Source organism: Pseudopodoces humilis, chromosome 1, assembly GCF_049639895.1.
Source record: "Pseudopodoces humilis isolate 2021_Gansu_Grassland_sample_001 chromosome 1, ASM4963989v1, whole genome shotgun sequence".
Taxonomy (NCBI): domain Eukaryota; kingdom Metazoa; phylum Chordata; class Aves; order Passeriformes; family Paridae; genus Pseudopodoces; species Pseudopodoces humilis.
In genome coordinates, this window is record NC_142200.1 from 148395417 (window position 1) to 148413395 (window position 17979).

Consider the following 17979-nt stretch of genomic DNA (forward strand, 5'->3'; position numbering starts at 1 on the left):
GCCATTCTGTGAAATTACCCATGCATTACATTCTCAAAAGCATTTTATGCCATCTGTTTGGGATACTTAGTGTGAACATATTTGGGGGGTGAAATTAGTAATTATAAGAGGAGGAAATTAACATATTGGACTAATTAACAGCATCTTCTGGAAAAGAAACAGGGAAGATAACGAATTACAAAGCTTAATGTTTACTGTTCTCCCAGCTAAATAAAGATTGTTCAATATGGCTCTCCTTGGGTTTCTTTTCTTGATTTTTTTTGTCCCCTTCTAAAATATGATATCTGCACTGTGTCAAAGAACAGGAGCCAGAGAAAAGACTCAGACACTGCAGGCTCTGTGGTCTGGTTCTCTCCATCCACACTGCTGAATGGAGCTCACCAATGTTCCCGTGTGATACATCCTTGTCATTATCAGGGCTCAAAATGAGGGTTGTAACACAGCTCACCTCATTTTGGAATTGAAATATTAGAGCAGACTTAGTTACAGAAGCTCATTATCCTTGGATCCCAATAAAGAAAAAGCATTTAGTTTCTGCTCCATTTTAGGTTTTAATTTAGGATTAAAGTCTGCTTTGGTCTTTAACTGTACCAATAGTGCTCTACTGACCATGAAGAGGTGGTAATCATATTGCAGACCTCCATTTTTAGTGAGAAGGCTCATAGGTGAATAGTGCAGACTGTTTGTAATATCCAGTTTTCATGGAGCACAAAACCAACATGTCATGGTGGTTTTACAACCACCATGTTCTTGTTGATGATCCACCACACTGAGAAAAGAACATTGGTCCATGCTATGCAAAAAAGTGGATTTTTGTCCCTAGGACGTCCCAAAGTTCACCTCATGCTTATGCCTGAGGCTGACCATAGAGCAGACCTGGGGTTTATGATATTTGGGGTTTATTATATGTATGAACCCACTCTCAAAGCACAGAACAGGTTCACAGGATTTTAAAGTATGATAGGAAATGTTTGTTCTAAAAAAGCTGCAGGTTGGACTGACTATAAAAATCAACTTCTATTAATTTCAGAGCGTTGCTTTACCTGTGATTAGTGATACCTCACAAAGATAGTGGACTAGGAAAGAGGCTTCTGTGGCTCCTCCCTTCCCTTTTCCCATTAAAATTCTGTTTCAGTAGCCACTGGAGAAAATTCCCTGTGTCCACACATCACATAAACAGCCCAGAAAATTGTATTTTGTCAACAACTGAAAAATAAATTGTTTACTGACTTCTAAGACAGCCTGATGTGCTGAGAAACAAATTTGGGTTGTTTTTTTTTTTTTCTAAAATAGAAACTCTGCTCAAGGAGAAACACTTTATTAATAAATAGCAAGTTTTACGACAATATTTACAAACACATTCAAAAGGAAAGGAACACCTAAAAGAAAGGTCCAAATATAGAACCTCATTTATCTTCCCTTTGTTTCCAGCTAAGGAATGGAATAGATGGTCATTAAATTGATATAAACAAATCTGCTACACGAGGCAGAGTTGCTCCCTGGAACATAGTGGCACCAAGGGGCAGAGCTTGGGCCAGATTCATAATACAGATCAACACACCCATTTATATGCAAATTAAAGAGGTAGTTAAAGCTCCACAACTTTCACACTTCAGTCTGATATCTAGATCAGTTTACTGCCCTTAATAAATTCATAAAGTCAGAATAAAACACCACTGATCTGACATATTTTACAGAAAGATTTTTAATTCCCTAAGCCTCGTTTCAGTTGTCGTTTCCCAGGGTTGGAGAACTGCCTGAATGATACCTACATTATATTTTAAACTCCTCCCTCCACTAAGATTCACCAGGGAGGGAAAAAAGAGTGAGAAGGAAGGGAAGATAGTTTTCCTCCAGAAGCACCATTTATTGCAGCACAGGCCCCCCAGTCATGCTGCAGAGGAGTGGCTCTGAGCGTGCTTCTCCCATTCTCCCTTCTGAAACAAAGCTGGGTTCAGCTTCACAGCTCTTACAGCATCATTTTCATGCTGGTGTATTTTAGCCAAGAGACAAGTGCTTTGTCCTGCTCCTAAAAACTCGTCTGGATAAATGGACAAGACACTTCAGCTACACTAATCTTCAGCTATCACATCACTCAGTGAGTACTGCTAATTCAACAGATTAAACTGTGAGAACAGGGTGTCAGTAGTAGCTTCAGGGGTGAAGGTCTCTCCAGGTGTGTGAAATTCCAAGTTCTCTTTGCTTGTCACATTGTCACCAAGGAAAAGCCAAGGCTAGAGGCAGAATGTTTATCTCAGCAGGAAAAGATGTTCCTGGAGCAAGGACACTTTGAAAACAGATCCTCCAGTAACAAGAAGCCACCAAGAAATGGAGGAATAAATACCTGTGACATTGGTGCGGGCTGACAAAGCTTCGCAGTACTTTTCCAGCAGAACAGACAAGGGCAGGTTCACAGAGGATTCACAGTGGAGAACTATCTGGATAAACAGAAAGAAAACAAGCAGGTAAAGCAGCAGCCTAGAACAGATTTTCTCATTCACGAGTACAACAACCCCCAGCAGTCTCAGAGCAGTTCCCACTCATGATTTATTCAGACACAGACACCCCTGACATGGAAGGTTTGTGGTTATACTTGCTCTGCTCCAAGGCATCACATGGAATTCACCTGATTAATGCAGAAAACTGCAAATTAACCACCTCTTCTGGATCTCTCCTTGTGGGAGCTGCTCAGTGCCTTGAACAAAGCTCAGGATACACTTTGTCTCACCTCAAAGTTGACGCCTGAAATAGCAGAGCTGAATCACATCCCATTAAAGATCATGTGTTGAGTTTTTCAGTGAACTTTTAATTGGTATGTGGGTGCCAAAGATCTTTGCACATTCCAGAGATACAGCAATTGGCAAAGGGCAGTTCAAAGGGCTTGAAGAAGGTGTTTCCATGGAATATACAGGATAATTGGGCATCCCTGTAAGGTGTCCTGTGGCTCTCTTTAGCCAATGAAAGCCACACAAATTTCTGACCCTCAGCATTCAGAGCTAAGCCTTCTACTGAGAAAGAGCAGTAATGCCAACGTGGACACTTTGAGAAAGCTGCAGGTTCGGTACAAGGCAGCTAACAACACCAAGTAAATTTTAGGAAATAGAGTTGAAAATCAATGGGGATATTTTAACTTTCACACTCTAAATGAAATTACTGAAGTGCCCATCGCAGACAGAGGAGAGAAGCCCACAGAGTTTACACCAAAATATAAAGCCAAGTTGGGATTCTGCTTGGAACAAGAGAAGCTCTTGGAAAGCCCTTTAAGAAAGGCAGAACGAAACGTGGCAGGAAAATTCAGGAGTGACAAATCAATGACAGAAAATTCCATTTTCAAACTGTGAAACAAAATCTTTTTGACTGTTTCTGAGGGGGATATAAAGCCATGGTAACACACAAAATACCTTTTCTTTTCTATTTACACAGAATGACTCCAACACAATTCAGGCAGCTTTTACTCACAGAAATAACCCTACTCATTGAAGGCTGATGCTTTATTTCAGTGCTCTAAGGTGTGTTAAGTGATTGAGGAACCCATTTTATGTCACTGAATTCTCTGTCACTTAATAAAAAGGAGGGTAAATGCTCATTTCAACAGAATCCATCAGCAATGTTCATCTCTAAATAACAACAGCACCTTTTTCTACCTATTTCTCACTTTGCTGTTATTTTGAAAAATATGAAGTGTTTAAGTACAAACAGAAAGCCTTTCTCAGACTTCATTCTTTCCATACAAACTCCATGAAGGTTCTGTTTCGCCTCCAGGGAGGCTCAAAACTCCTGCCTCCCATAACAAAACCACCATGCATGGTCAGATGAAGGAGATAAAGGTGGTAAATCCAGGTACAGATTCCACCTCCCGAGGCACGCAGCTCCCAAACCCAGACTCTGCAGTGGCCACGTCTCATGTCAGACACAGTCATGGGAGTTAACACAGCAGAGACATTTCTTCCCCTCCATCCCTCACCCCTCTGCCACCTCCCAGGCCAAAGCACTGCCTCACTTCAAAGAAGAAACTCGAGCCATCCCGTGTACTGTAAATACGCCGCGTGTCCAGCTGTGCCCTCCCCAAGACGATGGGAAAGAACAGACAGAGGTCAAGCTCAGCACAGCTTGGGCAGGAATAGGAAAGGTTAAATGTCACATTTGCCTTAGGGTCAGCTCAGGTTAATTTGGCTGGGGGGAAAAGTGCCTTCCACATATTACATTACTTTTGGTTTCATTTTCTCTCCTCTAAGCACGGGCAACAGCCTTGCTGTGCGTGAAACTTCTTTTTTTAAAAAAATTGTGTTTAAAGCAGACAAATTCCAAAAGACTGAAAAACACCTCTTACTATAATAAAAACAAAAAGAAAAAAAGAGAGAAAAAACATTTCAGTAATGTAGAATTGTAAAGATAAATAATTGGGCCCATGATGCACAGAAATTATATTTTGAAATACTGAAATAATCGCTTTGGGTCACTAATGCATGACTTTACTCAAACTGCATTTCTCTTAAAACAGCTATTCCATAACCTCTGTCCACCAAATCAGTTCTTTTTTGTCCTGCAGATTTACCTAAATCATGCACAGAAATGTCCAACTTAATTCCTCTGAGCCACTGTGGACATTTATGAACAAATAAAAATCATGCACTGAGCCAAAGATTGAGGTGGAAATTAATCCTTTACTTTCCAGAGCAGGGACACCAAGTAAGAGCAGGCCAGCTCTGAGTCTTCAGAAAAAAATATACAGAGCCTTTGGTCAACTTCCCATTCACATCTGAGAGGACTTTGGGGAAAGGATGAATTGCTCTGTCACTGTCTGCCTCTCTCATGGGCATTTTGTTGGACCTTTCCCTTTAGACGTGGTCACTGCCCTTCATTAATTCATGAAAGATCTTTATCTCTGCCAGAGGATATCAACTATGAGACACAAGTGTTGCCTACTCTCAGTTCCCACCAGAATTTGTGGTTATTTCATCCAGGTTAGAGAGGATTTGTAACTTCATTTTAAGAAGAATTAACAAAGAGTGCTGGTTTGGAATACTGAGTTCCACTATGGAGCATTACATAAATATAAAACCAAATGAACACTGGTGCTGTAAAAATTCACCTGCATGGGAGAGGTTGTTTTCTCCTCCCAAACAGGGAAGAAATGGCTAGAGGAATATAAAGGGGTGGCTTTGGAATATAAACCAGCCCCCAAAGCTATGGATAAGCCAAAAATGTCAATACAAGCATGGGGCTACCACAGAGACACAGTGGAGCATCTGGTAATATTAAATATCTCACCGTAGGTAGCAGCAGAGTGGGTGAAGTCAGCAGGAGTGAAAGCTGTAGAGAAGGACTGCAGTGGAAAAGGATGACCCACAACAGTGGAACTCCCCTTGCCAAGGTGCAAGTGAGTTTGGAGGCAGTGGATGCTGCCAAACATGGACAGATGCACACACTCCCCTTTCCCACTCTCACACAAGAGTTCCCAGATGTCATATTCCAGTGCTCTAATAAAAGCACTTGTTAGGCCTCCCTGTCAAACATCTGCTGGTGGCATGCTGAGAGGTGCTGACATCTGACACAGCCTCAAAGCAACAGAGTAAAAACTCTTTCTTAAAAAAATGTAGTTTCTAGTGCTGCCGAGGTCCCAGAGAGATCCATCCCATGGAAGTACAACAGCATCTCAGCAGAAAGCCACTCCCCAAAAAAGCAGTGGGATTTGTATTGGATAGCTTAGACTTAAAACAGAGAGAGCAACAGCTGAGCTGATCACAGGGATTCCTTTGGAATTCAGGAAGAGATGCAGGAATTTTCCAGATGCAGTTCATCTGCAGTATTTTGAATCTGGCAATTGGAATGACCTCCACTGACTGCATCAGCTGGGTCTTATGCACTGTAAGGACAGGGTCACTTGGATGCATCCTTCCTAAATTTTCTTTAGACACTACATACCAAAGAGAGGTCAAAACATTCCTAGAGAGGATGGCTGCAGAAGACACGAGCACATCACCATCTTATTTAATCATCTGTGCTCCTTCTTTCACTGAGCAAGATGAAGTGACTTTCTAACATGAAAAAATGTGGGAGTGACCGACACAAAATGTGCTCAGTCCACAGCTGACAGGAGAAGGATCCATCTCATGTCTTCTTTGCCATGCAAGAATGAAGTCTTACCCTGAACTACTCATTTTGCTCTCTATAAAGCCAAAGCATTTTCCCCTTCTGAGAAACCACCTCTGGCAGTGGCACGGATCATGTCAGGAGGGTGTTTCTTCCTACCCTTCATCCCTGGGAACCTCCACTCTTCTTAAGACTCCAACTACAGCTTTTCCCATGGGTTTCGTTAAAATACCTGAGGCTGCAAATGTTACCTTGTTTCAACATCAAAATTGCAACAAAACTGTATTCAGCACACAGAAAAACTGCTGCTAAGCAGCTTTGCCCCAGAACTCAGGGAAAAAAAGAAAAAAAAAAGGAGTGTGAGAGAAAAGGGAAACCTACATTTAATTTTTAGTTCTTCAATCAGGCAATGCAAATAAATTCACTCCATGTCCACACTGAGATTGAGTTCTCACCCCAACTTCTGGGATGGATGTGCTCAGAACAGTGGCCCAAAATTTTTTTGTTTGTGTCCACAGAAGTTCATTTTAGGGAAACACAGCCATCTAACTTCACAATGAAAGTGTAATTAGTGAAAGAGCTCAACGTAGAAAAATCAAAGCAAATCCCACACTTCCTTGACAAAATCCTTCCTCTGTTTGAACAAATTTTCCAGGGCAGGTGGGCATCTGGCAAGTTCTACATCACTGGTGTGTGGAAACAGATGCTTTGGGAGAAAAAACACCAGATTTTCCTTGGAATGCTGTTATAACAAATGCCAATTTTCATCTGAGCACTCTTTCCTTCTAAGAGACGGCAATACATGGGAGAGAATGAGGAGAGCTGGAATATTTGCTGACTACTAATCACCTGAAGGAATATGCACAATCAGAAGAGTGAAAGCTGCTACTTCAGGACAAAAACAGAGATTAGGACAGGAGAGGAGGGGAAAATCATCATTACAGTGGCCAGGATGGATTTATATCCACTGCCATGTGGTTACTTCATCCACAAGATGCATCTGAAAGAGATGCTTATTAAAGAACAGTATTCAGAGCGCCAGCATGTTGGAAATACTTTGCTTTTTGGAGAACCAAAAAGGTCAGGCCTCCACATCAAGACATCTCTGGCCTTTCTCAACGCAGTAACTTAAAATCACTCGTGCAGCAGCACTTGGCAGTGTACAATTGTCTGGCTTGGCTTCACCAGAAAAATAATTTCCATTTGGGATAGAAAGTCTAAATACAAGTTTTCCCAGGAGCCTGCAACCTGAAACCTGAGCCAGCTAAGGTTACAGTAAAGGGAAAGACTCTGAGCACTGTTCAAGAAAAATAGGCTCCTTTTCAAGTCATCCTTCAGCTCTTTAAACTCCCTCTGAATTAATCCAAGTGGCCACATAAAACATTGCTACTTGCTAGAGAACACCAAATGCTCCAGGAGACACTGCTCCATGATCTTGGAAGCCAGATGTATTCTGCAGCTCTTCCAGGAAGTCTGGAAAAAGAGACTGAAAGTCTGCATGGAATGGGAATTAGGACCCCACTTCAATAAAGCAACTAAACACATGCTCAGTTTTAAGGCATGAAATTAAATCAATCTTTATGCAAAAATAAATTAAAAAAAACAACAAACCCTCGAGCATCTGCTGCACTGAGCCCACCAATGAACTTCACTGCTGTCTTTGAAACTTGGAGATCTGCCTTCAGTGAGCACTGCCTACATGCTCTGCTGAAGCAGCTTTTGGAGGGGAAGTTCTTTGTCCACTGAAAGCCACGCAGGTGCTGAGGGATTTTCTAAGTCACGAGGTACAAACCAAACCTGGTTAAGGCCATCCATGAGCTGCACTTGTCCAACCAGGTCTCCAAGCCTTTCCAAAGCAACCTGAGATGTTATAAATGGGCATAACTGCATTTGAATCACAAGCTGCAACGCTCCTGAAATGAAACTGTTTAATGGAAAGACTTTTCAGTTTCACATCCTTGAAGAGTTTTGTTGGTCATTCCCCACACCTGTGGGTATCATATTCAGAGCCTGGAAGGGGAGAAAGCCCCTCACAGCACTCTGCCTTCATGTCTGCCCCCTCCTTAGGTGTGCACACCAAACCTGTGAGGTCTTTTTTCCCACCCAATTCCCATTCCTATGAATCCTCTCAGCAGCTCCAATGGGATTCACCTCACCCCCCTGTTCCAGAAGGCTTTGCTCCAGGCTCCCTAATGCTCCGTGGGAGAAGGAACCCCTGTCAAGGAACAATCCATCACTTCTGCTTTAAACATGGATGAGATAATCGTGCACTGGAGATAAAACACCCAGGGAATCCAGAGTAGCTCAAGTTTACAAGTTCTATTTACCCAAGTGAATGCCAATACCTCCCTCATCTAACTCTTACCTACATGCAGAGCCTCTGCAAGAATCATTCACCCATCCATTGTCACAGTTCCAAAGCCACCCCTCACAGGCTCTCCCAGCTCCAGCTCAACAAATTTGAGCTCCTAACCTCTGTTTTTCAGGTCTTTGCCACCTGAAAAAGGCAAAAATCCAACTGGATCAAGACTTTATCAGCTAATGATATCTGCTCAGCTTCCCATGGAATGTCAACAGAGGTACCTCTGTATGCTCCACAAAATTTCCTGACAGGGATTTAAAAACGAGCCAGTGAGGTGGCACTGGGTATCAGCAGTGAACTTTCTCTCCATTTTTTTCTTTCCTTAAAGTGCCAAATCTTGCTATGGAGCACACTTTTAGATTTGAAAACCAAGTATCACAGTGAAATTTAACTCCAGGTCTGGAATTATCTTTCACTACCTGAAGGGGAATCACAGACTCTTCTCTGAGGAGTCAGATTCCTCTCAGGAGCTGACAGCAGAGCAACAAGACAGGCATCATTCACAAGTTGAAGTGAGGGAAAATCTCACAGGACATAAAAAATTATGCACCATGACAACGACTAAGCATTGGAAAAGAAATGTTGTAAAAAGACATTTCAGAGATGTTGTGAGAGCTCCATCTTTGCAGATTTTCACAGCCTAACTGGATGAGATTGATTTGGTTTTGGAACTAACCCTGCCTTGAGAAGGTGACTGGAAAAGGGACTTCTGGCAATCCCCCCCAGCACAAATTATTTTTTCATTCTTTGATTATATATGATCTATAGTCCCTCTGGTATAAAGAACCACAGATAACAACTACTCCCCATACCTTTCAACAGACAACACAGTAAATAGCTTACAGAAGTACCTGGAACAATAATTAGCAATCCAGAGGCTTTGAGGTTTCTCTCTCACTCATCTTTCTAAGACTTTTTTACTCTATTCAAGTAATTATAATTTAAATATTATGAAAATACTATGAAAAGACATTTTTTAATTATTACTGTATTTAAAGATAGAATTTTCTTTTAATTTTTTTTTCTTTCTGAAGGAAAGAAATACTGCAAGTCTGACAAGACTTCAAAATCCTCATGAACATACTTGTTCTGATAAAGTAGGGGATTCTTACACTTTGGAAATTGTCTCAAGTTCAAGCTGGACTAAACAGCTGATCTCCCAGCAGGTGAGTTTTGAGGCAGGATGAGGAAAGATCCTCAGTGCATCTGACTGGAAGCACACCTGGTGAAAATACTTTCCTGAGCTCTGAGGCACCATGAGGGACACCCTGGGCTTCCTCTCTGCTTTGAAAGTGCCAATTGATAGCAGAAGGAGCAGCCTGGTCCCTGGCAGGGATGTTTGCCCACAAAACAGGCAAGCAGCAAGGGAGGAGCTGTGATGGCCACACTGCCCAGCACAGCCCTGGAGTGGCTCAGGAGCCTCTGCTGGCCTGAGCCCCCTGAAACCCAAGCCATGCCCGGGCCTGGGATCTGCTCCTGCCACTCAAAGGGAATCGATACCTCAGCGAGCAGAGCCTGGCTGGCAGCCCCACAGGAAACCTGTTCAGGCCCATCAGCACACTTCCTTTCCTTCCCTTTTGCCTCCTTTCCTCCTTCCTTTGCACTGGAAAATCCACCCCTGCCAGAGGACAGCACTTCCCAAGCTATGGCAGTGCAGAGGTAACAGCACTGAGCAACTCTCCTGCATCCCAGGGACCTGGGGAACAGCAACAGGGATTATCCCACAGCCCTGGGAAGCAAGTGGCTCCTCTCCAGTCCTCTGGCACTTCAGCTACTATTACCAGGGCAAGGGTTTAGCATTGCAGTGAGGACAGCTAATGTATTTTAATCTCCATCTGCATTACTCACTATTTACTTTCCCGGCATACACAACCCAGAGTGGACAATTACTCAGCCAGCATTATGCAAAAGTTTATAGAGCTTTAATTTGCTTCGTTTAATTACTTTCATTTTCTTACAGCTTCATGGAAGAAGTACTTTTCATGCTCTTGAATTATCAAATGGATTTTCTTTCTTATTTAGTAAAAACATGCTGAGTTTCTGTGCAGGCACATGAGGCTTAAGGGATGTTTGGAAAGGCAGATTCCAAGTTCTCCACCCATTGAGCTCCACACCAGAGCTGCCAATCTGGGGAAGGAGCAGCACACTCCCAGCACCAGACCCTCAACGTTGGCTGCTCTTCACAGCAAGAAGGAATTTGGGAGCCAGAGATCAGGACAGGACATTGAAATCCATCTCTGTGAGGTGGTTTTCTCTCTCCCTTCCACAGCCCTTTCAAAATGGACCAGCCTTTGGGAAGATCCAGCAGAACATCTGCTTGTGAGAGCCAACGCAGATGAGCCCAGCGCCAGAGAACTGAGCAGTGCTTACCACAGAACATGCTCCGTGTCAAAGAGCATTGCAGGGAGCATCTCACAAACATCCCCAAGCTGGCACCATGAGCTGGAAATTAAATTTTCATGTATTTGGATGTGAGTGACGAGATTCAAGCCAGTCACCTGAAGGACAGCTCTGTCTATTGATTGATCTACTTTCTATTTGTCTTCCCTGGTAACGAGGACCACAGCCAAATTCGTCCAACTTCTCAGAGAAGAAAATTAAAACATTTTACCCAACGTTTTCCAATTTAAATCAGTTACTTTCAAAGCTGTTGAGATTAAAAGAATTATTAGCAGTGAAAGAAAGCAATTCTGTATAAAGAAATAGTTTGATAAAGCAAACCATCACGAACTATTTAGATGTCATGAATAGAAAGACAAGGAGGCAAAGAAAATGTTTATGCAATGCTTTAACACAGGACACTGAGTATCCACATGAGGCAGGGAGGTGAGAGTGGCTCGCTGGACAGCTCCAGCTTTACATCCCACAATTAATGTTTGCACTTTAAGGAAGAGCAGACTACATTTGGGATTAAAAGTGGTGTAAATTACAAGAAAGAAGGACGTGGACACAACCTGTTACAATTTATAGACATGGTGTGGAAAAGGAAATTCCTGCACCAAAGTCATCTGCTGGATAAACTTTTAATCTAGAGTAAATCAGCTTTCCCCCTAAATCTTCTTGGGTTTGCAGTGCTGCAAAACCTGAAAGTGATATAAACTAAAAAGGAACAGATTCAGCAGCATGTGCAGCCTGTTGTTACCACCCACACTTCCTCACCTCCCCCTCTCCCCAAAAAATAAGATCTGCAGTACTATTAAAAGAATCTAGAAATGTGCAAATGTTTGTTCTAATACAATATTTTTAAAATATTTGGTTTACTAATATGTGGGGCAAAATGAAAATAAAAAGAAAACAGAAAAATGCATCCTTAATAAGTCCATATCATCTACTCCCCAGCTTTTCTCGTGGTGAATCTCTCAGTTCAGCACATCAGCAGCAGGAACCCACAGTAATCCCTGGCACAAAGAGCTGATCACCAAATTCAAAGCAATAAAGAGTTGGCCTTAGAGGAAAACCCCTCTCTGGGGCACTCACGGCGAGCCCAGAGCAATGGCAGCACAGTGCTCTCCATCTAAGCCAATAAATCAAGCAATGCAAAGGTCTGTTTTAAGTCCTTAATCACTTCTACTGTTAAATTTTTAGAATGGCTCCTGGCCACATTTCTGCCCCAGGCAATCTGGTGGTATCTCAAACACTTCCTGGGAATAATCTGGGAGCTAGGGAGCACCATGGACCAGCTCCGTGCACAGTCTGCACCACATCTCCTTGGTTTAGAAGCTGAAGGAGCTCTATCTATCACATGAGCAAGCACAAGCCACTCTCTGGCATTTGTTTCTGAAGGCTGGAGAGCTTTCCTGGAGATAGGATAGACTGTAACAGTGGAGTTTGAACCTGTGAGGCTGAAATTAAAATTCTGCATCTGGTAATGCACATCCTGCAAAGAGATCCCTGCTCTCTCTTCCTCCACGACCATGCTCTGGTTTAGAATATGAAGGTCACAGAGTTTAGAGGACTTGATCATGACATTTCCTCTGCTCTTGACAGGATAATAATATGTAAGCAGATGCCTTATATGCACAAAAGCTAAAGCTGCTTTCTTGCTGGCTAAGGGCAGGGATGAACATCATCACTGAAATGTTTTATGGCAAAACTTCAGCCAGCTAACCTCAGCACACAGCCACCTCCCTCCAACACCCAATAACTGCCATGGGATGGTTACAGACCAAACCCTGACAAAGCACTGCTCCAGGAAAGGCTTCTCCTGATGAGATGTTTATGCTGCATTAATTCACAATAGGGCTGAATTTTGGCAGCCTCAGACCAGGAATACTATTTAACCTGTCATCACTGGCTGATACACTCACACTGCCCAGGCTCTTTTAACAGCTCCAGGAGAACAAATAAATGATAGCAAGCTTTGCTTTTGGTTTTGATGAATAATCCCCCCCCTTTCCAAATTGCATGAACTTAGCAAGGACTTTATATAAAAATGTCATAAGACCCATTTGCCTTCGTTTTATGGTTTGTTTTTTGTTTCCTACATTCAGTCAAATGTGTTTTCAAGTGTATCACACGTTCAGAACTCCTTTAAGAGAACATAAATCTCAGCTCAAGTCTTCACCCTTTTGCTGACCAGCCCTGTGAAATCTGTCAGGTCATTTGCACTAGCATTTTCATGTGGCAGATCTAATTCTGTAGCAGAAACCTGCCTCATCTCGTGGGCGTTGCAAACCTGCAGCTCCCATAAAACACAATTACTCGGCTGCTGTGAAAACTTAAACTCCCTTAATTGGGTGAAGGCCTGCTCCCACAAGCAGCTATTTCTTTCCTCAAATGCACAAATGTGAATAAAGTCACTGACTTAGAGTCTACTTTCGAGTGTTTTCAAGTTAAATGGGAACTTAAGAGCTTTGGCTTTGAGCCAAAGCTCTAAAACACTGCTCTTAAGCTTCTTGGTGCAAAGTTCCCTCCAGCTGTAAAGCAGAGATCCAGATTTACTGACAACATCCAGGGATTTAAACACTCCCCAAAGGAGCAGCAAAAGCTTCTGCTACAGCTGGAACAACCAGAGCTGTTCTGAAGCTGAAGAATCAAAATGTTAATTTCCCATTCAGGTATACATGAGCCCCTGTCAGGCGCCAGCATGTTCCAACCAAACAAGTTCCTCTATAAAAAAAAAAACAGAATACACTCAGAGTTCACATTTATTGCACTAAACACATTTTATGACTTTTTGATCCTTAATCTACTTTTTTTTCTCCCTTTTTTTTTTTGAGGCAGCTTTGTTTTCAAAGCAGCGAAGTAACTACCAAAATTTGCAGAAATAATTCAAATGAAAAGTTGCAGTAGAACTGGAAACCTGGAAAATCCATAGATTATATCCACAGAGGAAACACATGAAATGTCTTGATTCATTGAGAATGGATTAGTCTGGCTAAATGCTCAGTACCTGAGTACTTCTGATAACCTCACTGGCAAGTCCCACAGTCTAAAGACAAACAGATATTTTTATGGACCAAAATAAATCAGTAAGAGAAAACACAGTCTGGGAGAGAAAAGGGACTAAAAAAAAAGAACAGGAAGAAGTGGGGTTGAAAACAGCAAGTGTGTTTTCAGCCCATGCCACTGTGATCCCATGCGCACTGATCTCTTCCTTCTTTTGGAGATTAAAAAAGCCTGACACTGGCGGAGGTGAGAAAGTATTCTCTCACTTCTAAGAAAGCTACTGCAAAAAAAAATAATTTAAATTAAATTGTTGCTTGTCTCTGAAGCCTGTTGTTGACCTGGCTTTTATCCTTCTTTCTAAATTCGAGAGGGGAGAAAAAACCAAACAAACCCCTGAAATAAACAAACAAAACCCCACAAAAAAATCCAAAACCCAAAGCAAAGCAAAATAGACAGAACTTAAGGAAACAGAACAGTTTTTCTTTCTTTATCTAAGGAAATGTTAAAGATAGACCAATTACACTGTGGTTCAGAAGGGTCACTGCCTCTTTTTTTTAAGCTGTGGGAACAGCCTTTACAAATTCTGCACAGGTTCAATGCTGCTTAACCTCTCACGTTTTCTTTTCAAGTCTGGCTTAATCACACTTGAAACCGTCGCTCAAAACAAGCCACCAAAAAGCACTGGGAAAGCTTTTGAAGTCTAGTCCAACCTGATCTCCACCTCATCCCAGCATCTCCCAGGGGGATGCTGGTGATGGAGAAGGACCAGGCGGAAAAGCTTCCTGCGCTTTCACTCTGGAGAAAGTCGGAGCAATTGCTTGGCAGGGTGCGTGGGCTGAGCCCTGCCCATCGCCACCCCTGAGTGCCGATCCCTGCTGGAGCGCAGGGTGCCCGGAGAGGCACCGGGACAGAGGCCGGGGGCAGCGGCCGGAGCGGAGAGACGAGAGGGAAAACCCCTTCCCGCTGGGGCAAGGAGCTGCCGCCATCCCAGCGGGGTCCCTGTGCTGGCACCACTTCTGGCAAGCAAAGGTGGCTGTTTCACAGGGAAGGGGACACTAAAAATGGCCCAGGTGCTCTGAGGGAGACCCAGAGGGGAGCGGGCAGAGGGTGTCTCTGAGAGCACTTGTGATGGAGCAGGAAAGGGCCGCGGGGCCGGAGGATCCCCGAGCAGCACCTGCAGGGAGCGGTGCCCGCCCGGGCTGTCCCACAGCCGGGGACGCACCTGCGAGGGCGCGGGGCACGGTCCCCACACGGAGCCCCGAGCGCCCGGGGCTGCCCCGCTGCGTTCCCCGCGGCCCTGGGGCGTCCCCCCGTTCCCTCCCGGTCCCCGGCCCGCGCCCCCCGCCCCGTCCTCGTCCCCGGCACTTACGGGCAGGAGCAGGAGCGCGGCGGCCGCTGCCGCGGGGAGGCTGCGCTGAGGCGCCCGTCCCGCCATGAGGGCTCGGGGGGTGCCCGGGGCTCAGCCGGACCCTCGGCGCTGCCCCGGCGCCGGCATCGCCCCCCGCCTGCCGCTCTTGACCCCGGCCCGCCGTCCCAGAGCCGAGCCCGGCGCTGCCGGCGCGTCCCAGGGCAAACCCCCGGCAGGGAGGGAGGGAGAAGGGGGAGCCGAGCCCGCCCTCCGCCCAGGATTCCTCGGGGATGGAGGCGGCGGGGGGCCCCCGGGGGAGCGCGACCCTCACAGCCTCCAGCAGCGAGGGGGACCGTGCTCTGCCCCGGCTCCGGGCGCCGGGGTGTTCCCCCTCCGTCGGGAGCTGGGTGGAAGCGGGGCCGCACCGCCAGCACTCGTCCAGCAGCACAGGGGAGCCCCCTCGCCGAGCTCGGAGAGTGATGGAGATCCCTCTTCCCCCAGCACTGGGGACGCCTTCCACACCAGCTTCCAGAAATAACGGGGATCCTCCTCCACCCTCCCATACACTGGAAATTCCACTGCCTCCAAAGCGTCCAGCAGCAAGAGGATTCTCCCTGCCCAAGACTCTGGGTGCTGTGGGGATCATTTTCCAAAATTAGGTGCAATGGACACAGAGCCCCACAGCACCCAGGAACATTAATAAACCCTTCACCACCACCCCATTCTGCTAGGCATTAGGTAAAATGTTAACCCCACTGCCTGAAAACTTTCAGGAGCAACAGGCTTCCCCCAGTGCCCAGGTACAAACTGCATTGTGCACACAGTACATTAGAGGTGTTTCATAAAAGCAGGGAGAGCAACTCTGCTTGAGCACATAGGATGTGCTAGAAGTTTAGATTAGATGCTAAGAAGAAATCTTTCTCTGTGAGGGTGGGGTTGCCCAGAGGAGCTGTGGCTGTCCCATTCCTGGAAGTGTCCTAGGCCGGGTTGGACGGGGCTTGGAACAACTTGGGATGGTAGAAGGTGTCCCTGCCCATGGCAGGATGGTTGAAACAGGATGATCTTTAAGGTCCCTTCCAACCCAAGTCTTTCTATGATTCTATGTCAGCCTACAAGGCTAAGAAGGAAAGGAAGAATCCTCCCTGACATTGTGCACTGTGAACTACCTGCCTGTTCTCCAAGAGTAATGGGACACCCCTGAAGCCCACCATGAAACATTACCAGGTGTGATGATGTCCTACACCTCCAAGATAATGAGAAGCAAATTTCCAATCTTCCCCTGTACCCCAGGGCAAAAAGGTTCTGGCTTACAGGTCACCAAATTCATCAGCACACCTTTCCCAAAGTCTCCAAGACTGTGGGGCACCTCCTCTGCTATTCCCAGCTGCCATGGGAAGCCCTTTTATCCCCAGCACCAAGCTTTTTAGGACTCTCCAGTGCACATACACACTTCTATCCAGGTAACCCCGAACCTGTCTGTTTGGCTGATCCTTGCGCACTCGGTTTATGAAACAAAAGACATTTGTCCCGCTCTTGTCTACAGATACTTGCCAGGCTAGACCCCTGTGCAAGGAAGGGCAGAGCAACATAATCCCTCATCTTCCTGCTGACTTGTCCAAGGAGCTTCTGGCCCTGTGGTTGCTCTGGGATGGATGTTGATAATCAGGGAATTGGAATCTTACAGATTTGGATGCCTGACCCTGTTGGGCCCCAGCTCCTGGGTCTAGCAGAGTTATCACGCCCTGCCCTCCGTGTCCACTTGGGCCTCTCCATACAATGGATGTGTCTGTGGCATTGTTAGGTGTGGGCATCAGGCCAAGCTCTTGGCTTCCCAGTGCCAGCAATGAGCCTAATAAGATTATCTTCCCCTCTGCTCCACCCCATCTGCCCAGAGGACAGCCAGCTGTGTGTGAATCACAGTCAGAACCTTCCCCCAGCCGCAGCTGGGACTGTCCCCAAAAGCCCAGCTGTGTCCTGAGGCACACAGCCCTCAGTCATGGTTCTGGGGTAGGAGCAGACAGGACCGGCTCCTTCCCAGCCCAGCTGGATTTCCTCAGGGAGCAGTGACGTACCCTGCCTGTGTAGTCACCTGTTGCCAGCTGTTTCCTTCAGGGAGATGGTGCCTTTTCTTCCTTTTCCTCCCCAAGACAGTGCCTTTCCACAACCCTCCTTGTTGTTTCTTGGGGATTTTTTTAATCAAAATCAATTGGCATAAAGGTCATAGTGGCACAGAGCAAAGTGTTCCATCAAATTCTCAGGGTTTGCAAAACCTTAGCAAGCCTTAATCAGATGCAGAAATACCTGGACATCTTCCTTTAAGGCCTTTGCTGAATTATTTTGCTTTTTCTCATATACTCAGAAAGGCATAAAACAGCTTCTCACTCTCTCTAAAACACAACAACACTTACATTGCTAATTTCCTATTACATCCTATTCCTTTTACATTCCTAAAATCCCATTTAGGACAGCATGAACATTCCAGCAAGGAGATGGGCACTTATATGCACTAGAAAACTTGGAATCCTCCTAGGAGACTGGCAAAAGTTCTCACAAAGCAGCATTATTTTTCCTTTTCCTCTGATTATTCAGCAGTTTGAATACATGTAAATATTTCAGCTTGCCTAGTTTTCCCTCTTCTGCCTGTTGCACACCAGCATTTGTTTCCTTTCATTATTAAAAGAAAACAAAGCAATATCCCAAAGTTGCATGCTTCCAATTAATATGAGTTCGTTCATGAAAATGCAAAAGGGAGGAATAAATCCAGCCCAATTTTTTATTGCATTTAAAC

General features: G+C 44.9%; 1 protein-coding gene across 3 annotated transcripts in view; it reads right to left on the bottom strand.

Annotated features, from left to right (window-relative positions):
* The window catches only part of CRHR2 (corticotropin releasing hormone receptor 2), a 135313-nt gene extending 120025 nt beyond the window's left edge, over positions 1–15288 (bottom strand). For all 3 annotated transcript variants that reach the window (XM_014256721.2, XM_088054474.1, XM_088054479.1), the window contains exons 1-2: positions 15213–15288; positions 2345–2438 (exon numbers count right to left, since the gene is read on the bottom strand). In XM_014256721.2, coding sequence (XP_014112196.1) covers positions 2345–2438; positions 15213–15278 — 160 coding nt within the window. In that variant the 5' untranslated portion in view covers positions 15279–15288. The remainder of the gene's footprint in view (positions 1–2344; positions 2439–15212) is intronic.
* Positions 15289–17979: the final 2691 nt, after the last annotated feature.